The sequence below is a fragment of the Rhinoderma darwinii genome, chromosome 5 (genome assembly GCF_050947455.1).
Source record: "Rhinoderma darwinii isolate aRhiDar2 chromosome 5, aRhiDar2.hap1, whole genome shotgun sequence".
Lineage (NCBI taxonomy): Eukaryota > Metazoa > Chordata > Amphibia > Anura > Rhinodermatidae > Rhinoderma > Rhinoderma darwinii.
In genome coordinates, this window is record NC_134691.1 from 286,413,936 (window position 1) to 286,439,336 (window position 25,401).

The 25,401-nt window shown below is 42.0% G+C and overlaps 1 protein-coding gene across 2 annotated transcripts in view; it reads left to right on the top strand.

Moving 5' to 3' along the window:
* Window positions 1–24,753: 24,753 nt before the first annotated feature.
* COLQ (collagen like tail subunit of asymmetric acetylcholinesterase) overlaps window positions 24,754–25,401 on the top strand; it is a 109,558-nt gene continuing 108,910 nt past the window's right edge. For both annotated transcript variants that reach the window (XM_075827240.1, XM_075827242.1), the window contains exon 1: window positions 24,754–25,330. In XM_075827240.1, coding sequence (XP_075683355.1) covers window positions 25,225–25,330 — 106 coding nt within the window. In that variant the 5' untranslated portion in view covers window positions 24,754–25,224. The remainder of the gene's footprint in view (window positions 25,331–25,401) is intronic.

Genomic DNA, 25,401 nt, shown 5'->3' on the forward strand with positions numbered 1-25,401 from the left:
GGCGCGTAAATAGACGCCCGCGTCAAAGAAGTGACCTGTCACTTCTTTGGCCGTAATTAGAGCCGTTATTCATTGACTCCAATGAATAGCAGCGCTAATTACGCCCGTAATTGACGCGGCGTTCAAGCGCCTGCACATGCTGGTACGGCTGAAATTACGGGGATGTTTTCAGGCTGAAACATCCCCGTAATTTCAGCCGTAACGGACGCCCTCGTGTGAACATACCCTTACATATTACCTTTTATGTATCCAACACTGTCTGTGATTTTTAAGGAACATTGACTAGTAAACCGTTCTCTCCTGTCCTCACTAATGACCTGGCTATAATTTAATATAGAAGTCTGGTTAAACATGCTTTTCTATATGTGCTAAATATTATTCATATCCCCAGACTACATTGTATCCTGCATATAGTTATCTAGTTAGCATACAAGTATAAATTCTTTAATACAACTGGTCTAAAGCAGAGAGTCTAAGGGTATGTTCACACGGCAACGCCAATTACGTCTGAAATTACGGAGCTGTTTTCAGGCGAAAACAGCTCCTGAATTTCAGACGTTTTGACAAGTGCACGCGTGTAAAAGGACAGTTATTACGGTCATTGTCCAACTTGACAAATAAATTGGGAATTCCTGGATATGCATTTAATAGCGTAAACATGACTCCCTAACATCAAAGTGATGGTAAATATGTAAAAGTAAATTAAATAAACTTTCTTTTGGTATCAAACGGTAATCAGAAAAAAACAACGGTTTATCGATGCAGGTAACTTTTATGTCCAGAGAGCACTAGTATATTGTTAAGGCAAATATCCAAAAATTAGAACTCTAAGGTGAATCAGGGTAACCTCATAAAGTCATGCACCTAAAACTGTTTGGTTCGGATGCCTGCCAGATGATCCCTCAGCTAATGCCATCAATTGTTTTTCAATGACACAGGCTTGTTAAAAAGTAGCAGGGAATATCTGCAACTCACAAGGAATTTAAAGATGCAAAGCCATTGTACTGTCAGGTGTCACCCTCAAAGGACTTTCCTAAAACACACAGCAGTACTAAGGATAAGGGTATGTTCACATGGCTGTGAACACCCGAAAAAACGGAAGCAGAACGCCTCCAAACATCTGCCCATTGATTTCAGTGGGAAAACAGCGCTCTGTTCCGACGGAGCGTTGTTCGCGGTGTTTTTTTTACACATAAAAAAAACGGGCGCGATAAAGAAGTGCATGACACTTCTTGGGACGTTTTTGGAGCCGTTTTGCATAGACTCTTGAAAAAAGCTCCAAAAACGGCCACAAAAAACGCTGCGAAAAAGTCGCGAAAATCGCGAGTGGCACAAAAAATTACCTCCGTATTTTGAGACGTTTTCGACTCTGCGTGTGAACATACCCTAATGCCACACGGTGCATCGTTGATGCGGTTTTGTTGCGTTTGAAAACCGCATGCGGTCAACTGCATGCGTCTTTTTTTTTTTTTTTGTTTTTTGTTTTTTTTGTTTCTAAGGCCGGATTCACACGAGCGTGTGCATTTTGCGCACGCGAAAGATCCATAAAAGCTCTGTGTGTCAGCAGCATATGATGCGTGGCTGCGTGATTTTCGCGCAGCCGCCATCATTATGACACTCTGTTTTTATGTTTGTAAACAGAAAAGCATGTGGTGCTCTTCTGTTTTCATTCATAGTTTTGACTACTGTAGCGCGCATCACACGCGGCACACGGAAGTGCGTCCGTGTGCCATGCGCGGTTTTCATGCAGCCATTGACTTCAATGGGTTTGTGATGCGCGAAAAACGGGCAAATATAGGACATGTCGTGAGTTTTACGCAGCGGACATGCGCTGCGTGAAAATCACTGACCGTCTGAACGGCCCCATTGACTAACATAGGTCCGTGCGACGCGCGTGAAAATCACTCGCGTTGCACGGACGTATTATACGTTCGTCTGAATAAGCCCTAATGCTGCAGTTCTGTTGCGTTTTTAAAGGAAATAATTGATGGACATAGTTTTCATCCGTGTTGAAGTTTGTTAGGTGCTGCCTGTATATAGTTCATTACAAGGCATTGCAGAACTGTTCGCAAAAACGCAAGCAGTTCAGCAACAACTTTGGCAGCGCGGTCATTAACTGCATGCAGTCGGACATTATGAAGTTGCAGTTAACTGCACAGAAAACACATTGTAATATAATCGCAGCAGTCTGTCCATAACAAAAATGTCACCATTGACTTCTATTGAAAAATGACTTGCTGCAGTTTATAAACGCACCGTGACTGCACCGTGTGGCCTTACCCTTAAACAGCAATCCCAGTCAGGGGACATGACGTCAATAGTACATCAAACATTCCTAAATTCAATGGCGAGAACTAAAGATGTGAAATATTCAGTTTGCCGTATTTTTTTATTTTTGTTTTACACATTCAACCATCGTGGTTCAACTCACAGTGAAGAATAGACAAACAAAAAAGTTGATATTTTTCGCTGACGTCTTCAGTCGTGATGAATGTTGGGAGATGTACCAGGATTTGGATATTGTCCGTAATACTCCTGTCTTCCATGACGCAACTCTATTAAGCCTACTGGCTATATTTGAGAATCCGTGTTGCATTCTAGGGGAAGGGGGTGAACCCCTTTTGCTAAGCATTTAAGCATACCCTGTAGTTTTGTTTCCGGTTTTTGCTACATTTGGGTAGGAAACCTGTCTCAAGTTCGGGGGGATGGGTAGGGTAGGGTGGGGTGGGGTTGGGTTGATTTTGTTTCTGCCTTCCATACTTATCTACTTATGTTTATGTACATTTTTTGAGCATGTGGACTGGTAAACTGATCTCTGGGAGTGCTGTAGTTGGAAATTCCCGAAGGGGACATAGCCTCTGTGTTTCAATCCTGTGTATTGTTCCCATCCGGGTCTGTTTTGACCTAAATTTCATTAACCCGTTAGTGACCGGCCCATAGTCTTTTTACGTCGGTCACTAACGGGACTTATTCCGATGCCATAGACTTTTTACGTCGCGGCATCGGAATAAGTAAACAGAGCAGGGAGCTGTCAAATCCCCCTGCTCTCAGCTGCCAGAGGCAGCTGAGGGCTGGGAGCGTCCCTGCTCTGCCGGGTGAGATCGATATTCGTATCGATCTCACCTGTTTAACCCCTCAGATGCGGTGCTCAATAGCGAGCACCGCATCTGAGTTGTTTCTGGAAAGAGGGAGGGAGCTCCCTCTCATCCCACTGACACCCGGCGATAAGATCGCCGAGTGTCTGTGTCTCCCATGGCAGCCGGGGGCCTAATAAAGGCCCCCAGGTCTGCCTGTAATGAATGCCTGCTAGATCATGCCGCAGGCATGACCTAGCAGATGCCTGTCCGTTTTAAACGGACAGGCAGTAATACACTGCAATACAAAAGTATTGTAGTGTATTATAATAGCGATCGGAGGATTGCATAGTGAAGTCCCCTAGTGGGACTAGTAAAAAAGTTTAAAAAAAAGTTTAAGTTAATTAAAAAAAAAATTGAAAAAAAATGAAACTGCTTTAGTATTAAAAAACCAAAATGAAGTTAAAAAGTTACACATATTTGGTATCGCCGCGTCCGTAACGACCCCGACTATAAAGCTATTACATTATTTAACCCGCACGGTGAACGCCGTAAATAATTAAATAAAAAACTTTGGAAAAGTTTTCTGTGAATCCTGACTTTAAAAAAATGTGATTAAAAAGTGATCAAAAAGTCGCATCTACTCCAAAATGGTACCAATATAAACTACAAGTCTTCCCGCAAAAAAAAACCCTCATACACTTGCATCGGCGAAAAAATAAAAACGTTACGGCTCTTCAAATATGAAGACACAAAAACAAATAATTTTGAAAAAAATGCGTTTTTACTGTGTAAAAGTAGTAAAACATACAAAAACTATACAAATTTGGTATCGTTGCAATCGTAACAACCCGCTGAATAAACCTATTGTGTTATTTATACCACACGGTAAACGGCGTAGATTTAGGATGCAAAAAATGTGGCGAAATTCAGATTTTTTTTCTATCCTCCCCCCAAAAAAAGTTAATAAAAGTTAATCAATAAGTAATATGTACCTAAAAATGGTGCTATTAAAAAATACAACTTGTCCCGCAAAAAACAAGACCTTATACAGCTATGTCGATGCAAAAATAAAAAAGTTATAGCTCTTGGAATGCGACGATGGAAAAACGTAAAAAATAGCCTGGTCATTAAGGTCTAAAATAGGCTGGTCATTAAGGGGTTAATGGAGACGTTAAAACATCTTAAAATGATCTCCTGGAATGTGCAGAGTCTCAATGACAAATTTAAACGGTCCTTAGTCCTTTATTTTCTCTCCACATACAATCCATAGATTATACTTTTGCAAGAAACCTATTAACTTGGTCCTAAATTGTGAGCTCTTGCACGACCATGGGTCAGACACGGTTATCATGCTTTTTATTCTAATTACTCCTGCCGGGTCTCTTTCTGGTCCATAAATCTTTGCAATGTAATGTTACGTCTGTTAAAATTGATCCTAAAGGGAGGTTCATGTTATCATGTCAGCTACATTTTATGTCCTTCATTATAGTGAATGTCTATAATCCACCTCCGGCCACCTTCCAACTACTTTCTGATACAATGTCTTGCTCGCTACCCTCAGTCTATAGTTTATTCGTGCCACTCACCTGCCTATAGGTCCTTCTCCAGAATAGATTTGGCATTTGGCAATGGCGCTTCTTTAGTATTTGTCATAGACGCACAATACCTCCCTCAGGGAATTTTGGACCACTCGTCCCTCATGGTCACTCTGGGATTACCTGAACTTGCAAGGCATAAAATTTGGAGATTGAGTCCCCTATGGCTCTCGTGTGCTGAGGTCGCAACCTCTTTGGAGAGAGAAACTGCAGATTTTTGGACTCTTAATTCAGGTTCAACTGATAGCAATCTAGTATGGGACGCCTTTAAGGCATATACCAGAGGGGTGATTATACGGGCAATGTCCTCACATAGGAGGAGCCTGGCTAAACAACGTATGGTCTTAGAGGATGAGCTGGTTGTTGCGGAGGAGGTATACCTCAGGACTAGGGACTCTTTGGCCTTTACTGCCTTCTCAACGAAGAAACGTGAATATATCCTTTTATTGTCTGCGTTCACCAGAAAGAAAACGTTATACTCCCAACAGAGAGTTTTTGAGGAATGAGATAAGAATGGTCTTTTGTTGGCTTACTGTAATGACTGGGTAGGGAGAAGACAGGTGAGCCCTAATCTACCCGCCACTCAGTCCCTGCCTACTTGCATGGCCCGTCCTAAGCGACGGCGTACAACTGGGCGGCGGTCCCTACGCTCAATATGTGCACGACAGACAAACGGACAAGGGTACACAGAAGCTAAGGGAAATGGGGCAGTTGCCCACGGCAAGACCGTGAGCAACAAGAGTAGTGAACGAGCCGAGTCAAACCAGGAGTGTATGAGGTACCAAACGCAGAGCAGGAGCGTAGTCAGTAAAGCCAGGGTCAAAATGAAGCAAGGTCAATAATGATAGCAGGAGCAGCAGAGCCAGGAAACAGGAAAGAATCACAGGCAGAGACCAGCAGGAAGTGAAGGTATAAATAGACCGAGGGCGGGAGCTAGAACCATCTGGCCAGGCTGTGATAGGTTCTCCCACTCTTGAGCCTACCAGCCTGAGTGGTAGCAGATCGAGTCACTCTATCAGACTTAGGAGCAGGTGCAGACTGATTAACCACGGGCGTCAAGACAGAAGCTGTGTCTGGCAGATCCTTTACACTTACTTGGCTAGAGAGGACACCACCCCAAACCTCATCTTGAAAGTCCCCTCTGATACTGGGATGCCTATTAGTGACCCTCTGACCATTAATGACACCTTTGCTAAGTTTGACTGATTTATACTCCTAAGGTCTCAAATACTCCATCTGAACTGGAGACAAACTTAGACACTATTGTATTCCCCACTCTGTATAGGGAGGATGTTGATTTACTGCAAGCTAACCTGACTATAGAGGAAACTACTGAGGCTATTAGATATTTTCCAAACAGGAATACCCAGGTTCTAGATGGTTTGCCTAGAGAATGGTATCAATTGCATGTTGAACTAATTGCACCCCATTTGCTCAAGCTTTTTCAATCCTTCAATGGGAATAATACCCCCCCCCCTTTTTTTTGAGAGAGGCTCTTATAGTGTTGATCCCCAAACCCCGTAAAAATCCTACAGACCTATTTCACTCCTCAATTGTGATATTAAAATATTGGCAATACGTCTGCAAAAAATCATTTCTCACCTTATTCATCCAGACCAATCTGGTTTCATGCCAGGGAAGGCCACAGATATTAACCTTCGAAGGCTCTTAACTAATATATAATCTACTGTGGGGTCAAGTGGCTCCAGACTAGTGGCCTCTTTGGATCTGGTAAAACAAAGAAACAAACACGGCGCCACATAGTGTGAGTAAGCCCAATAAGACAGTCAGAGTATGACGAATGGATGCTTACCACAGCTGGATAGATCAATCGCTTAGAACTAAATGTAGATCGTGGAGAGTGCTGCTGCCGAAATCCCAAACGGTCACGCCAATGGGTTACCGTGCAATGTTATCATATAGAGGTAGAAAAAGGGGGATATGACTACGGCGCTGCTACTCAATAAAGATGCAGGAATTATTAATAGTGTTTATTAGTAAGAAGGCTATGCGTTTCAATGCCGCACCGGCATCTTCCTCAGGCCATATAAAATGCAGTCAGAACAAGGCAGCTTTAAATACACCACGCGGAAAAAAAGCCGCCAATGTGATCGAGGTCAGAGGGCACCAATGACGTAATCGGTACACAGATCTAGAGTTTAACAGAAATAAAAATGTCTATAAACAACAAATGACATTAATACTTAGACAAACAACAATATTAACACATCGTAACATTTGCAGGATAGTTAATATTCCCAAAATTTACCATGCGGCATTGAAACGCGTAGCCTTCTTACTAATAAACACTATTAATAGTTCCTGCATCTTTGGATCTGGAGAAGGCATTTGACTCGGTTGAGTAGTCTTATCTGTGGTCTGTGCTAGGTAAATTTGAATTTTGACCCAGGTTTATCCGATGGGTGCAGTTATTATACTCCCAACCTATAGCAAGTGTTAAAACCAATTGTCACATCTGCCCCTCATTCACACTTGCCCGTGGGACTAGACAGGGTTGCCCACTATCCCCTTCCCGCATTGGCCATTAGCATTACCTATAGAAGCCTCTGCTGCTATAAAGGGTTTTGTCATGGGTCAAAGAGAGGAACGTGTCTCACTCTATGCAGATGTTACGCTACTATTCCTGAATCATCCAGGTCTATCTCTATAGGCGATGTTGTCTCTATTTGATTTATTTACATCTTTCTTTGGCCTCCGTGTGAATTGGTCAAAATCCTTGGTAATGGCGATAGATATTGCGGCTAGGGCGACTGCACTCCCTTCTCCATTGCAATGGGCAGATAAAATTACTTATCTAGGTATAGTGATTAGCTCAGATATTTATACCGTTATATCTGCGAAAATCACACCTTTGATACAGCGTCTTCAAACAGACTTTGATAGATGGAAACACCTCCCCCTCACAGTTACAGGCAGGAATAATTTGTTTAAGATGAAGTCCTTACCGAGATTCTTAAATCTCTTTCACAATACTCCAGTCTGGCTTCCATTATCCCTGTACAACATTGACAAGGATCTTCAATCTTTTATTTGGGCCGGTGGTACTCCTAGAATCGCTTTAGGCACACTACAGTTGCCCACTAGGCAGGGTGAACTATATATATATGACAGACAGGACCCCCCTCAGGGACACGTACTCACAATCCCAATGAAAACTACTCTGAAGGTCTGGCAAAGATCTTTGTTGCTCTTTAATTCAGAAGAGGAGTCCTGGTCACCTAGGACACCACTCTGGTATAACCTGCTTCTGCTGCAGTTGAGGGCCTCTCTAACCCTGGTGCATGGGCAACCCTGGGTATATTGACCTTGAAGGGTGTGGTAGTGGATGATATAGTAGCTACTTTTGCACAACTTCGGTCCAAACATCAGATCTCGACTCCTCTCAGGTTCCGCTATTTCCAGCTTAGACACGCTCTCTGGTCACAATTTGCAGGTTATAATGTTAGACTTTGTACATACCTGGTGGAGGATTGGGTGACGCAGGAGACGTTGGCTAAACCATTATCTACGCTTTATATGCAATTGTTGACTATCTTCTAAAAAACTTGATAGAACCTTGGATCGTTGGTCTCAGACTCTATCCTCTGTATCTACAGACGATCATAAGGAAATGCTATCCGCTCTAACGGGTCCCTTGATATCTACAAGGGACCAGCTTATTCAATTGAAATTCTTCCACCGGATTTACTACACCTCTTCCAAATTATTTAGAATGGGACGTATACCTATTCCTATCTGTCCAAGCTGCCACGGAGCTTAGGGCTCCTTTCGACACATTTTCTGGGAATGTCCGATTTATTAATAATTTCTGGGCTGAGGTATTGGAATTTCTTGAGCTTAAAATAGGACACCCTCCTATACTTGCTCCCAGAATGTGTCTTTTATTATTGCTACAAGAAATCGTACCTACTGTTGCTGTCAGATCACTTATGACACTCCTGTTGTTCTATGCTAAAAAGACTATACTCCTGAATTGGAAACATCCAACAGTTCCTACATTGTCAGCATGGATTGCGTTGGTTATTTCTACCTTGCCACTCTTTAAGTTCACTTATGAAGCATGTATGTGCCTCAATGTTCCCTCTAAGTCTTGGCAGCTCCTGAGCGGGGCAGTTAGGGAGCAGGACAAGTCTCCATCAATGGTGGACAATCTGATTATCAAGAGTAATACCACCAGTAAAAGCTAATATAGCGACTAAATGAGAGAATAAGAGAACTTATTTTAAATTAGTTTTAATTACTCTTTTAAATACTATAATATTACAAGTAAAGCAGTAAAATAGACCGTTCTAAACACCAATTATAGGCATCAATGAAAGAATCCTTCATTACACCACTGCCCCTGTAGATAGCGCCACACAGACCCCCTGTAGATAGTGTCACAGAGACCCCCTGTAGATAGCGCCACACAGACCACCTGTAGATAGTGCCACACACAGCCCTACCTATAGATAGCGTCACACACAGACCCCTGTAGATAGCGTCATACACAGACCCCTGTAGATAGCGTCACACACATCCCCCCTGTAGATAGCGCCACACAGACACACTGTAGATAGTGCCACACAGACCCTCCTGTAAACACTGCCACACAGACCCCCATGTAGATAGTGCCACACAGACCCCTTGTGTATATATAGGTATATATACATAGTGCCACACAGCCCCCTTGTTTATAGTGCTACACAGCAATCCCCGCTGTATATAGTGCTACACCGAAATTCCCCCCTGTATATTTTCATAACCAGCCAGATATAACGCAGCAGGCTAGTATTACCAGGGCGGGAAGGGCCACGGTTTTTGGCCTTTCCCAGCCTAATAATACCAGCCTGCGACCTCCCCTGTGCCCGACCATCACTACAGACGGTCGGGCACTGGATCGTACCCGGTTCTTCCTGGCACCCCTGGTGGCGGTGGGTACCGGGGTAATAATGGGGGTTAGTGTTAGCCTTTTCACCGGCTAACATAAGCCCCGCCTTAGTAATGGACGCTGTCAATCTGTCAGCAGCCATTAGTAAGGTCGTAGTGATAAAGTTTAAAAAAAAAAAAAGTTTAAAAATAAAAAAGACATAGAAAAAACGTATTTATTGAAATAAAACAAAACCCAAACAATCCTCATTAACCATTTTATTGAGAATAAAAAGGCCGTCGTCGAAGTAGTCCTCGAATCCGACATAGTCCAATGACCGAACCTGTAAAATAATACAAAAAAAAACATTAGTAAGGGCCTGTTCACCTCACCGCTGCCCTTCCGTTGAGGGGTTCTGTCGGGTTAACCCCTCAACAGAAAGGCAAACTGAAACCTCTGCTTCTGTTTCCCTCACCATTGATCTCAATGGTGATGGAAACGTTGCTAAAGGTTTCCGTTGTTTTGCATTGTCGACTGCACTATTGATTCCGTCAAAACAACGGAACCCGTTCACAACGGTGACAAACCATTAGCAAAGTTTCCATCATCATTGAGATCAATGGTGATGCAAACGGAAGCTAAGGTTTCCATTTGCCTTTTCGTTGAGGGGTTAACCCGACAGGACCCCTCAACGGAAGGGCAGTGGTGATCTGAACAGGACCTTAGATACAGGGCCCATGTGCATGTGTGATACTGTTTGTTGGACTCTGTATCTAAGCCTAAGGTTGTTATACAGTAGAAGATTGCTGTCTGCTGAGGCCGTGTATCTAAGCCTAACACACGTTAAAGGGGTTGTCCAGTCCCTAAACATTGATGGCCTATCCTCAGGATAGGCAATCAATAGCTGATGGGTCGGGTCCAATCAAGCCAATCAGCTGTTTTGAAGGGGGTGCAGAGCTCGTAAGAGCACTGCTTCCCCTTCATTTCCCTTACTTGGTCACACTATGAATCGCTGACACATCCGTGTCGGTGATTCAGTGTGAGAAAGTGACCGGAATGAAGGGGAAGTAGCGCTGCAACCCATTCAAAACAGCTGATTGGCGGGGGTTCCGAGAGTCTGACCCCGACCATTCAGCTTCAGCAGTGGTATTAAATTTACTCTCCTCTTCCGCCGCAGCGGAGATCCTTACTCCACAGCGCTGTGACGTCAGAACCTCCGCTGCGTTCCGGAAAGAGGGAGGGTAAGTACTGTCAGTCCCTATAGTAACAGGGGCCTGTGTAGTTTATTACATAGGCCCCAGTTACTATAGTAACTTTTCATTGATGTAGTGCAGGGGGCCACGGGCCCCCTGGCTTCGGGGCCCGGTCTCAATTGCGACCCCCCTATAGTTATGCCACTGATAGTATTGATTTGTATGTGGGTCCTGAGGATGCACATACAAGTGAATGTGGCTGTCACTAGCACCGGAGCCCCCTCCGGTGCTAACGATGCCACTGCATCCGCCTGCCGCCCGTGACAGTGCGTGGGCTTTCAACTTTACTGAGCGGGCGGACTGTGGAAGGTGCGCGGCCGTGCATCTGCGCACCTTATAGGGAACACTTGTGACCTGGTAAATTTCTGAAGGTGTGGAGCTCTTGGATAGCCAATCCTCACACTAGCTCATAAATTGCTATTGCTCAGATTGCTTGGGTCTGAAATTGTCTGACGTCTCTCTGCGGTCCTCACCTAATTTTGTCTCATATTTTCTTCTGATAAGGACAGGCTGTTTGTCTAGTTTTTGTTTTCTATTATATAAACTTACTGATATGTGACGTAATATATCCGAGTGTTTTTGTTTAATATTGACCTTGTACACTTGGTACTGATGTGATATTTACTGTGTGTAGGATTGTTTTATACTTCTACATTTTATACCACTGTTTGATATGTGATCTCAATAAAACCACTTTAAAAAAAAAAAGAATAAGCAGACAAAACACTAATAATACATATGGATTTTTATCCCTTTTAGTTTATTCATGTTACAGATGGAAAAAGCATGGAATGTTGCAGTTACAGAGTACCAACATTACGCTAATTATTTGGCAGTGCATTCTACTTGTGTGACCGATGGAACTAATCCAAGAATGCTGTATGTGTAAACAAAGAAATGGCACTTATTATTGATTTGGTCTCTACTTCTCACAGATATAAACAAACAAACTGCAATGCAGTAAACAGCACTGGGCAGAGGCGTAAGTTGCAACTCCTGGGTCCCAATGCAAAATCTGTTGGGCCCTATTCACACAGTTTTATGGCGCTGATTTTGACATAGAAACCGCGTTGGAATCCGTGCAAAAAACGGGGGGTTTGGCTAATATGGATTCTCTTTTTGATCTTGTTCTAATCCTTGTTCATAAACCACCCCCTTAGGCATAATACAAAATGTATGTATTGCCGTGGAGTGTTCCTTTGATTTAAAATGGTTTTTTTTTCAGGGAGGGGGGGGGGGGGGGTGGGCAATATAAAAAGGAAAACAGAGAAAGATATATAGCGAACTGGGAATCTGGAATTGCTGTTTTTTCTGCAGAGCGCAAACTAGCAGGGTGATAATCCATACCAGCAAAACGCCAACAAACTTGGCGAGCAATGGCAATGTACACCACCTTTTAATTAGTATAAACACATATGTTATTTATACTAATTCAAAGGTAGTATACATTGTAAATAATTTATTATATTCCAAATTTGTTTTTTTGCGATATATTACGATTTATATTTATACATGTGTATGCAGAATTCCCTGTGTAATGGAGGAGCTTACATGTTTTCTTCTTAGGCTGGGTTCACACGACCATATTAACGTCCGTAATGGACGGACGTATTTTGGCCGGAAGTCCCGGACCGAACTCATTGCAGGGAGCAGGGCTCCTAGCATCATAGTTATGTACGATGCTAGGAGTCCCTGCCTCTCTGCAGGACAACTGTCCCGTACTGTAATCATGTTTTCAGTACGGGACAGTAGTTCCACGGAGAGGCAGGGACTCCTAGCATCGTACATAACTATGATGCTAGGAGCCCGGCTCCCTGCACTGTGTTCGGTCCGGGACTTCCGGCCGAAATACGTCCGTCCATTACGGACGTTAATGTGGTCGTGTGAACCCAGCCTTAAATAGCAGAGCAGTTTGTAGTTTTAGTTAGCCGTGACCAAGAACCAGCAAGTGGTTCAAAAAAATACATAAATTGCACCTCTTCCCCTTAATGTTGCCCTAGGCAACTGCCTACTTCGGCTAACCCATGTTTCACCCCTGATTGCAAATGACAAGTCAGCTATATTTACTGATTAGGTGTCTCAGATTTTGATATAATGAGCAGTATGCTTTTTAAATTTTTTTTTTTTTACTATAGATTGGTGTAGGGTTAATTTCTAAAGTTCGCAGGTATTTTAGATATTGAAACTTTCATCATAAAATGCTAAAGCAATATTTTGTAGTCTAATATTTTAAAAGTAAATTGTGAATTAATCGTTTTATCAATACCTCCAGTTACGTCACGCGGCACAGGCCCAGGGTAGGTTGGTGGACTTGAGCTGCTCTACTATGGGAGTGATGGAACAGGTATTGGGAGCAAAGGACACTAAAGGGATTATTTCTGTGATCTATGGTACATTACTTTCCAAATTCCTTGGAGATCCGATGGGGGAGATCAGATGCAAATGGGAAGAGGATGTGGGGAATATAACTGATGATGAGTGGGAGGAGATACTTGAATCGCCCAAAATGCTTTCCTTTAATGTAGCACACAGGAGGTCACAACTTTTTCTCCTACATAGAGTGTATAGGACGCCTAAGGTGTTAATGCAAATGAGGCTCAGACCAACGCAGGAGTGTCCCAGGTGTTCGTTTGAGGGGGCAGACATAAAGCATATGTTCTGGGGTTGTCCGAAGCTGAATGATTACTGGAAGGAGGTTGGAGGCATGGTAGCGAGGGTATTTGGGAGAGATTTTCTGTTAGAACCTAAGATCTATGTGTTGGGTTGTATGGGGGAAGAGGGAGGAGATGGAGCTGAATTACTGGCCATAAAAAAGGTTTTGTATCATGCTAGGAAACTAATAGCAAAATATTGGCTGAATACGGATCCCCCGGAGGTGTCTGAACTAGTGGGATACGTTAATCACACGGTGGCATTGGAACATCGGATATATCTAAAACGTGGGGCAACACACAAACATGATAAGCAATGGGGAAAATGGGTACACAATTATGGCACGGCAGGGAGGTAGGAAACATCTTAAGGTGAAATGATCAGGAGGCGATTATTGATATAAAAGTATGAGGCAGGAGAGAGAATGGTTATACGAGTCAGGGAAAGGAGGAGGTACTGCGGGGGGGGGGGGGGGTTGGGATGTTTGGAAGGGGGAGTTATGTTACATGTAACTGTATATGATGTACAAAACCGAAAATGTATTGACTGTTGGAATTGAGTTGATGTACATGAGATTTATAATGTATGTTGTCTGATTAATTCAAAATGTTTTATTTTTTAAATCAAACCAGTTTTTATTGATATTACATCATGCACTATTTCTAATAACTTTATACCTTAATCCATCTATACCATTATATACTAGAATTTATGAAGTCTCCTTCTCTCCTCCCATTGTTTGAGATCTTCCAAGTTGAACTTCCTCCAGTTGACTAATCACGTTGGTATGTCAAGTTCCTCTTCTAAGTAGAGGATAACAGCTGAAGCTAATCCAGCTTCATTTTGGCATTTTCCAGGGATCTACAGAAAGGGATGCATATTATGTTGTTATTTATAATAGCATGCTTTACATTAATAGTCTTCTAACAAGTCCAGGTGGAAAATTAATATATATATTTAGTTCTGAAGTATTAGTTGAATAAGTTTTTATTTTATGTAATTTCTAAGACTTGGTGAGAATTTGACAGGACAAAATATATTAAGATGTATTTCTTAGACTCTCACCTCATTTTTGTGGTTCTGTCAATTTAAATGTAAATATAGAAAATGTATTCTAGTGGGAGAGTATATAATTCAACACATAGGTAGCTATTTTAATTCAATTTATCCGCATAATTACAGTTTTTCACTTTTTGCAAAGTCACTAGTCAAAGTCACATTAGACCGGTCAGTACAATTCTCATCCCTAATGAGACAATTGTCTTTGTGCACAATATGAAACTCAAAAAAGGAATATCTGCTTATTTGGCAATATAATGAATATAATATTTGCCAAACTAACTTTTAGTAAAAAAGAAAATATTAAAGTAGTTAGGTCTAATGTTGTAAGGAGTGATAATACAGTAGCCATAGAAGTGTATGGGTACTTACTGTACCTCTGTATGCCTCCAATTTCATACAGTGGTCTTTTCTTTCAGATTCTGTATGAATCAGCAGAAAAAAAAAAGATTCTGCCATGTTCCGTCGCATGCTGCATTATGGACCTTTGCTTCGAGGGGAGAACAACCCTGTAGTGAAATGCAGCACGGAGAACCATATGCATGCTCTGAGTGCTGAAGTAAAGCCTTCGGCACATGGTCCTAGAGAAGTGTTGGGAAACCTTTTTTCTGCCAAGGGCCATTTGGATATTTATAACATCATTCGCGGGCCATGCAAAATTATCAACTTAAACATTCGCCTGCTGTATTTGGTCAAACATGTCATTAACTCACCCCTAATGTGATAGCTGGAACTGCTTCTCTTTGGTGAGGCGTGTGATGTTAGCCGGTATTGATGATGTTGTTACTGCGTTGGTCAGTCTTGAGCACAGTCGACTCTTTGCAATGGTAAGTTTTGAAAAGAACTGCTCACAGCAGTAAGTTTTAACGATTTACTTACTTAAAAGGGTTTTCCCATCAGGGACATTTATGGACATGTCATAAATGTCAGATAGATGTGGGTCCCACCTCTGGGACCCGCACCTATCTCTAGAACGGGGCCCCCTAAACCCCATTGTAACTCTCTGTGTACCGGCTGATTTACGACCATGAAGAAGAAAACAGTGTAGCTCGCTGAGCTGTGCTGTTTCCGTAACTCCCATAGTAGTGAATGGCAGTTATGGAAGCAGCGTAGCATGCGAGTTACGCTGTTTCCGTAACTACTATTCAGTTCTATGGGACTTACGGAAACATAGTAGCTCAGCAAGCTACGCAGTTTTCTCCTTCATGGTCGGAAATCATACGAGTCTGCCACAACACAAAGAGGTAGAACGTGGTTTAGGGGGCCCCGTTCTAGAGAAAGATCTGAGACCCAGATTTGGGACCCGCATCTATCTGACATTTATGACATATCCTGGGGATATATTATAAATGTCCTTGATGAAAAAAAAAGCTTTAAGTCACCTGACCTCACTTCATGCTTTTAGGATAGGTCCTATGTCTAAACTTCAGCTAAGTTTCTAAATTTTAGGTCATGAGCAGGAGGAGGGCAGATGGAGCCAAGTACTGTCATTCACTACTAGTAAATGAGGATGTGGCACCACCCTCCTGCTCCTAAATGTGAGTGAGTAGGGCAGGCAGACAGAACCAAGGAGGAAATGAAACGGCGGCAGCGGCGGTCAGAGTGAGGTCAGGACGTGCTGTGACGGGAGTGTATCAGTCCAGTCACCTGACCTCACTGACATGAGGTCAGGTGACTGGACTCTGCCAGCCCGGGAGTGGACCAGTCCGGTCACGTGACCTCATGTCACTGACTCAGGTCAGGTGACTGGACTGGTCCACTCTTGGGCCAGCATGCACCGACATCACTCAGCCTTCTGCCATACTTGGGTCTGTCCGCCCTTCTCCTGCTCCTAAATGTGAGTGAGTAGGGCAGACGGAGCCAAGTATCGAATGACCCGATGACAGCGTGGTCTGAGTAAGGTCAGGCCGGACCAAATGATCTCGCAGGCCTTATACCTATCCCTGTTCGAGAGTATGCCTGAGTCCTAAAAGATCTCTTTTGACCAATCTCCTCCCCTGCTGAAACTTTATTTAGTTGTTGCCTGAGAAATATGAAACCGGATGTGGAAAAAGGGAGGCATTCCTCAATTTAACTGCAATGACAAGTGCTTATATGAAAGAGCAGTCACCGTGACTCATGCTTCCAGTTTCTGTTGTTGGTTGTTGGTTTTCTTTGCAAAGTGTGCAACAAAAGTAGGGAAAGGAGTTTATCAAAACTCCATACACCTACTTCTGAAGAAATTCGTCAGTTTGCCATCTGTCACATATTTTTTTACAGGCTTACCATGGAAAAGGTACGTAGAAGGTGCAAATCACTATTTTTCAACTGTCCAATGTCCCTATCCCTTTTTAAACCTAACTTGAGGGTCTGAAAGATTGGAATTAAAATTACCAAAACTGATTTTTAGCTTTGGCGTACACACACACTTTCTTATTCACACTTTTTTTCAGTCAAAACTAAATATGTAAATTTATTTTACATCCACATCTAAGCATATAAAAAGGATTGTTTCGTTTTAGGTGTTTGTATTTGCAGAGATAGACGGCTCCTGCTTACTCCTGTTGTTTTCACCGTTTCTCTTGGGATGTCCTCAGAGCCTGCTGTATGAACGGGGAAATGGGGATTAGGTTTGCCAACCTTATGAATTCAATAAATTTGTAACATTAAAATGATGGACTATTGGCCAGTGGGCTGGTTTTGGGGAGGTCTATTTCTTCCTTACGTCATTTATTTTGTGTGCAGTCCTTCAATGATAACAGATTCTTTTCAAAAGGTACACTACCGTTCAAAAGTTTGGGGTCACCCAGACAATTTTGTGTTTTCCATGAAAACTCCCACTTATATTTATCAAATGAGTTGCAAAATGACTAGAAAATATAGTCAAGACATTGACAAGGTTAGAAATAATGATTTTTATTTGAAATAATAATTTTCTCCTTCTAATCTTTGCTTTCGTCAAAGAATGCTCCATTTGCAGCAATTACAGCATTGCAGACCTTTGGCATTCTAGCTGTTAATTTGCTGAGGTAATCGGGAGAAATTTCACCCCATGCTTCCAGAAGCCCCTCCCACAAGTTGGATTGGCTTGATGGGCACTTCTTGCGTACCATACGGTCAAGTTGCTCCCACAACAGCTCTATGGGGTTGAGATCTGGTGACTGCGCTGGCCACTCCATTACAGATAGAATACCAGCTGCCTGCTTCTTCCCTAAATAGTTCTTGCATAATTTGGAGGTGTGCTTTGGGTCATTGTCCTGTTGTAGGATGAAATTGGCTCCAATCAAGCGCTGTCCACAGGGTATGGCATGGCGTTGCAAAATGGAGTGAGAGCCTTCCTTATTCAAAATCCCTTTTACCTTGTACAAATCCCCAACTTTACCAGCACCAAAGCAACCCCAGACCATCACATTACCTCCACCATGCTTGACAGATGGCGTCAGGCACTCTTCCAGCATCTTTTCAGTTGTTCTGCGTCTCACAAATGTTCTTCTGTCTGATCCAAACACCTCAAACTTCGATTCATCTGTCCATAACACTTTTTTCCAATCTTCCTCTGTCCAATGTCTGCGTGCTTTTGCCCATAGTAATATTTTCCTTTTATTAGCCAGTCTCAGATATGGCTTTTTCTTTGCCACTCTGCCCTGAAGGCCAGCATCCCAGAGTCGCCTCTTCACTGTAGACGTTGACACTGGCATTTTGCGGGTACTATTTAATGAAGCTGCCAGTTGAGGACCTGTGAGGCGTCTATTTCTCAAACTAGAGACTCTAATGTACTTGTCTTGTTGCTCAGTTGTGCAGCGGAACCTCCCACTTCTCTTTCTACTCTGGTTAGAGCCTGTTTGTGCTGTCCTCTGAAGGGAGTAGTACACACCGTTGTAGGAAATCTTCAGTTTCTTGGCAATTTCTCGCATGGAATAGCCTTCATTTCTAAGAACAAGAATAGACTGTCGAGTTTCACATGAAAGCTCTCTTTTTCTAGCCATTTTGAGAGTTTAATCGAACCCACAAATGTAATGCTCCGGATTCTCAACTAGCTCAAAGGAAGGTCAGTTTTATAGCTCCTTTAACAGCAAAACTGTTTACAGCGGTGCTAACATAATTGCACAAGGGTTTTCAAGTGTTTTCTAATCATCCATTAGCCTTCTAACACAGTTCGCAAACACAATGTACCATTAGAACACTGGAGTGATGGTTGCTGGAAATGGGCCTCTATACACCTATGTAGATATTGCATTAAAAACCAGATGTTTGCAGCTAGAATAGTCATTTAGCACATTAACAATGTATAGAGTGTATTTCTGATTAATTTAACGTTATCTTCATTGAAAAAAACTGTGCTTTTCTTGCAAAAATAAGGAAATTTCTAAGTGACCCTAAACTTTTTAACGGTAGTGTAGATACGTGGCACTATTCTATTAGCTCTAAGCCTGGTATGATTGTATTGACACTTGGTCATTGGTAGTTTATTTGGTAGTATATTTTATGGGAACTGTTATTATCAATGTCCTGTGGAACTACGTAAATAGTGCTTAAAGGAGTTTTCTGAGTAATATTGATGCTTCCCCTTCATTGCAAACACAGCTCTGTACTGCACAATGCTGTCACATTCATAGCAGCTGTGCACAGTATTACTGTAAGTAAGGAGCTGTGCAAGCAATAACCAGAATGCCGCTGTCCCCTCAAACAGCTGATCGGCGGGGTTGCAAAGAGTTGGACCACCCCCGATCAAATATTGATGGCCTTTCCAAAATATATGCCATGATTTTTAAATCACTCAATAACCCCTTTAAGTAAAGGAGCACAAGACACATCATAGAAACACAGTGCAAAACTGATATATTGTGACATGCCCAATGCAGAGCCTGAGGGGGCAATGCATAACACAGGGAATCAAAGAACACCAAAAAAAGAAGAAAGGCTGCAATCAGAATAGCACATATGGCAAGATTTATTCAACAAAATGCACCAGAAAAGTGGAGGCATAAGGAAGAGTTGCACAATTTGTGGCATTATGCCAGCTGATACATTCATTCACTCTGCAACGCTATGGGAAAATCCCTATTGTATCAGTTTTTGCCCAGAGTGTTCATTTTATGCAGTATATTGTTGCTACAATTTGGTACCCAAAAACTATGGACGTGGGATGGAATTGAGTTTTGCGTACTTATATCTTGTCCATGGACACGGGATACACTAATAGACTGATTTATAAGAGAAATTGTGTTAAAAAAAATAATAGTGTTCCCTATTGTCTATTAGATCACATGTAAGAGGCTTTACTCATTCACATCCAGGTCTCACAATTACTGTAATAGTTAGCACACCATTGTCACTAGATTTGCAGCTGGAAAGCAATGGGTCCATATACTATTCTTGCCCAGGGGCCTTTGTTGTTTGTGTCCTCCTCTGCCATCATTATTTTGAGACCTATTGCACCCAGAAGGTTAGTTGTATGATTCTGTATGTATATGTATTATATGTTTTACTGTAATGATCTCCAAATATTGAACAATTTAACCACAAATCACTGTATATACATGCACTTAAAAGCCCTTTGTTCTAAATACGTCTACTTAATGAGAGCTCATAAATAGTATTCCCAGTTGCTGGGTTTTGGTTTTGGAAACTCAACAGGCAAGTATTGTGCCTTTGTGTTTTACAATAATGTAGTACAGTGTCATCTAGTTTATTTTTAACTTCTCAGTCCTTAATTTTTAAGCAGTGGTATTTACAATTACACAAAAATAGACTATAATGACTCATATCTATTTCACTATAGAAAACAAAACTACAGTGTGCCTATAATAAAAGAACCATATTAGGCACCACGACACATAAGGAAGCAATTCATAAAGTACAGTGTGGCATTGTATAGTAATAAACAGACAGAAGTTAGAGGATTATAGGAAACCTCCCCCAATTGACAGTGGGGTGCACTCAGTGGCTGTACCCCCGAATCCAAGATTATGTGCCCCAAACCATTGGAGATCTCGGTTGACACACGACATCCATGACTGGTGTTAACACAACATTGGAGTTCTAGAAAAAACAGACCGCAGAGGTAATGCTTGAGAGGTGATGCTTTAGCTGCCAGTGACCTTTGTCTTGTGGAGAGTGCACACATATGCAGAAGGGAAGGGCTTTGGAGGTTGGTGGTCGGTGGTGGCCCATCTGTCAAATCAGCTTTGTAATTGCTGCATCCGTTTTCTAGGTACTTTGTTTAGTCTGTAACATATGTAAAGACATGTGAGGGAATACATATGCAAATTTATTTGCAATAATTTATTAGACAAAAAAAAATTACATGCCTTTTCCCTTAGTGGAAAAAGTATACACTAAGGGGTTATCCGGGGACCAAAAATTGCATTGCATTAATATTTTTATGTAAAAAAGAAGTCACTTACTAATGTACTTTCATTTAAAATTCGGTACTAAATCGTGCAGTTCAAACCCGGTGAATTGTTCCCGGAAGTCCTGTAGCTTTTCTAATATTGATAACGCGCCGACCCGGCCCCACGTGACTGGGGGCTTGCTTCCTGTGCTGTTCGTGTCGGAGTGTTATCAAGCACATGACCGCAAGGGGCTGTCACATTGCCTATTGCTAGAGTCCCCGAGCAGAGCATCAGCTAGCGCTTTGCTCGGGACTCCTGCACTGCTCCCGACATCACTGTCCATATTTGGTCAGTGACTTCAGGGGTTTCCTATCGCTGCTGTGTCAGCACAGTGGAAACAGTGGTAAATTGTTCACTTTTATTGTGTCTCAACAATATTGTGTATTCACATTGATACACATTAGGCTGCACCACAAGTTCTCTTTTTTCCTAAAAATCTTTTAAAACGAATCTGTCAGCTGAATATGCTGCCCTAGGTAATAGGGCAGGTCCATTCTGCTAAAAATGTTGTGCTGTTTATAATAAAAGGTGCAATCAATGAATATATCAAACTCTTTGTTATGCGTCTTTTGTATTCATAAGGCGAGCGTTCCCTCGCCTCCTCCCCGCCTCTCTAACAGTGATTGACGGGCTACTGTAAAGGCAGATACAAAGCAGGCGGCCGTCAATCAACACCGCGAGAGGCGGGTTTCCCTCTTGTGCTGCCAAAGAAGCTCTGACCCACTAAGTCATGGACTCCACAATACCTTTGATGGTGTCCTGCGGTATCTGTCACTAAGACATTAGTAGCTGATCCTGCGAAGTGGGGCATAGATGAGGTGAAACAAAGGGGATCCCCTGTGATGCAATCTCTGCCCATAGAGTCCAGGGTCTGTTGAAGGACCCTAGGGCAATCTGTTACCATAGGGTTCTTCAATAGACCCTGGACTCTATATGTTAGTATACTTTTTTTTAGTAGTAGTAGTTTATTAGTAGTGTATTAAAATGTGAAAAAAGATCAATAAAGAAAAGAACTAAAATAAAACAGAACATAACAGTTTAAAAAATGAAAAGAAAAAAAACCCCACATTTTATTTTACAATAAATGTTTTAAAAAATATTAATTGGATGATGCTAAAACATATATTATGTACATATTAGCTATCCCCATTACAATAAATGAAACATGCTATTTAAAGGGAACCTGTCACATTAAAAATGCAGTCTGATCTGTGGACATAATTTTATAGAGCAGGAGGTACTAAGGAGAATGATATATAGTTTTACTAAGTAGCTTGTAATTTATCTGAACCTCTTCTCATTCTGGGCTGAAAGAGGCTCTGTCACCAGAGTATAAGTGCTCTATCTCCTACATAATCTGATCGGCGCTGTAATGTAGATAACAGTAGTGGTTTTTATTTTGAAAAACGATCATTTTTGAGCAAGTTATGAATAATTTTAGATTTATGCTAATTTGTTTTTTAATGCCCGACTGGGCGTTTTTTAACTTTTGACCAAGTGGCCATTGTAAGGAGAAGTGTATGAGGCTGACCAATCAGTGACTAATCAGCGTCATACACTGCTCTCCATTCATGTCCATCTGTATTCACAGCACAGCGTGATCTCGCGAGATCATGCTGTGCTATCACATACACCCACATTAACTTTACTGAAGTGTCTTGAGAGTGAATAGACATTGCCTTCAGCCAGGATGCAATGTCTATTCACCCTCCCGACACTTTGGTAACGTTTCTGTGGGACTCGCACAGCACAGCACCCATCGGATTATGTAGGAGATAGGGCACTTATAATATGGTGACAGAGTCTCTTTAAGAGTCCGGTGGGCAATTTTAATCTGTGATTGACAGCCCACTTTGTATTAGTGTGAATACAAATACAGCTTTCTTTCCCTGATTAGGACCGCCCATCGGCCTCCTAAGCCCAGAATGAGCAGAGGTTCAGATCAATAAATTACAAGTTATACTGAATCTTTCCCCACAAAACTATATGTCAATCTGCTCAGCTCCTCCTGCTCTATAACATGAGACCCACAGATCAGACTGCATTTTTCAACGTAACAGGTTCCCTTTAAGATCTTTGGTGAATGGCATAACAAATAAACGTTAAAAACTAGGGCATAATTATTTTTTGATATGCATTTCCCTCATACTATAGACAACTTGTCCTGCAAAAAAATAAGGCCTCATACAGCCAAGTTGGAGTGTCAGGTTGTTGTGAGTATATATATATATATACACACCGTAAGACTAGGGTAATGTAATGTAAAAAAAATAACTTATTGGTATTTCCGTGTCTGTAAAAGTTCGAACGATTAGGAGCCCACACACGAGCGTGTTTGGTCCGTGATATACGGTTTGTACGTCGGCCGCGTTTCCCGGACCGAACACACTGCAGTGAGCCGGGCTTCTAGCATCATAGTTCTCTATGACGCTAGTTGTCACTGCCTCGCTGCGGGACAACTATCCCGTACTGAAAACATGATTACAGTGCGGGACAGTTGTCCCACAACGAGGCAGGGACTCCGAGCGTCATAGATAACTATGATGATAGGAGCCCGGATCCCTGCACTGTGTTCGGTCCAGGAAATTCGGCCGACATATTGACCGTATATCACGGACTGAACACGCTCGTGTGAATCTGGCCTTACAATATAACTTTATTTCTCTCGCATTGAGAACGCTGTTAAAAAAAAAACCGAACTTTTTTTTATGTCCTCAAAAAATTTAATAAAAGTGATTGAAACGTTGCATATACCCAAAAATATTAGCAATAAAAGCTACAGCTCGCCCCGCAAAAGAAAAGCCGTCATACCGCTCAATCAACCGAAAATAAAAAAGTTATGGGTCTCAGAATATGGCTACACAATTTTTTTTAACAAAAGGTTTTTATTCTGGAAAAGTGGTAAACATAAAAAAATATATAAATTTGGTATTGCCGTAACCGTATTGACCTGCAGAATAAAGGTCACGTCATTTTTACCACACAATAAATTTCGTAAAAACAAAACTCAAAAGACAGAGGAGGAATTGCTGTTTTTCCCCATTCTACACCATTTAGAAGGTTTTCCAGTTTTTCAGTACATTATATGGTACAATAAATAGTGCCGTGAAAAACTACAACTCGTCAGGCAAAAAAAACAAGTCCTCATACGGCTATATCGACAGAAAAATACAAAGTTAAGGCTCTTGAAATGGAGGGAGGAAAAATGTAAAACAAAAAATGGCTGCGGCGGGAAGCGGTCGCGTCTTCTTCACACAGGCTTTTTGTCTGGCGTTTTAAACTGCAGGAAAAACGAATGTAAATAAACCATTTTTCTATAGAAAAGCCTATGAGAAAAATGCTAGAAAAAATACCTACAGCTTTTGTTCACACGGATTATGTTTCACCTTTGGGTAAGATACTATGTCTAGGGTACCTATGTAGGCATGCTGCGTTTAAGAGAAAAAGAAAGCCACTGAACCATAAAAACACCACAAAGTATGCTTATCTATGTAGTCATTACAATATTTTGCTATGGACTTTAAAGTAACATATGGCCATAGTGTTTTTCTGTTCTAAAAAAACGACAACAAAAAACGCAGTAAAAAATGCCAATGAAAACGTTACGAAAAATGCAGTAAAATGCAGTATGTGAATACAGCCTAAAGTAAAGGGGTATTCCAGCTCATACAATATAGCTGTTATTATACAGGCAGAGAAGCATATATTGCTTGCAATACACGGCAGGTAGAGAAACATGTTTTGCTATACATGGCGGCAGAATAGAAGTTGATCTTCTTTTACTGTCCATTTTTTACAGGGGTGAAGATGGAAAGGACACGGTCACCTTCCTGTCACATTATTACTATAAATGCCGCTTTTTTGGTTCCTCCTGGTTTTGGCCGTGACGCAGGACTCCACACGCAGCGCCACAGTGATTCATGGCTGCTTCCTATTTTGTATTACCTAGAGGTGATCCTCTGAGGTAAAAATATGTTTGTACATTTGCTCGCCGGAGGAGTCCCCTTTCTGAGCCGAGCTGCGTGAGTTAAATATATCACCAGGCTGCTGCCTGAGGGATTGCCATTGAGAATGTCCTCACTGCGGACGGACATAGACACACAGGAGGGTCACACTGACAGGAAGACTGAAGACTGGACTGGAGAACAGCCCGTACACTGCCGCTCATAGGAAAAACAAATACCCAAGTGTCACTCAGACACACACTCAAGGTGGCAGACACAGCAGGCAGCACTCAGATACACACCCACTCACTGGGTGGAGGCAGCAGGGTGCACACAGACACACTGGCACACTCACACACACATCCCTCTCAGCCTGGGCTCAGGGGCTCTTCCTGCCAACATGCCTGTGCTCAGACTTATGGCAATGGGATTTTACCTCCAGCTCTTTTTCTGTTTCATCCTCTCTCAGACTTCCTTCATTGACAATGTCTTCTCAATTCCTGCAGGTAATGAGCAGTTTCCTGTTATTCTCATGCATTGTGCCCTCCATGCTGCAGACCACTGCATACCTATCATA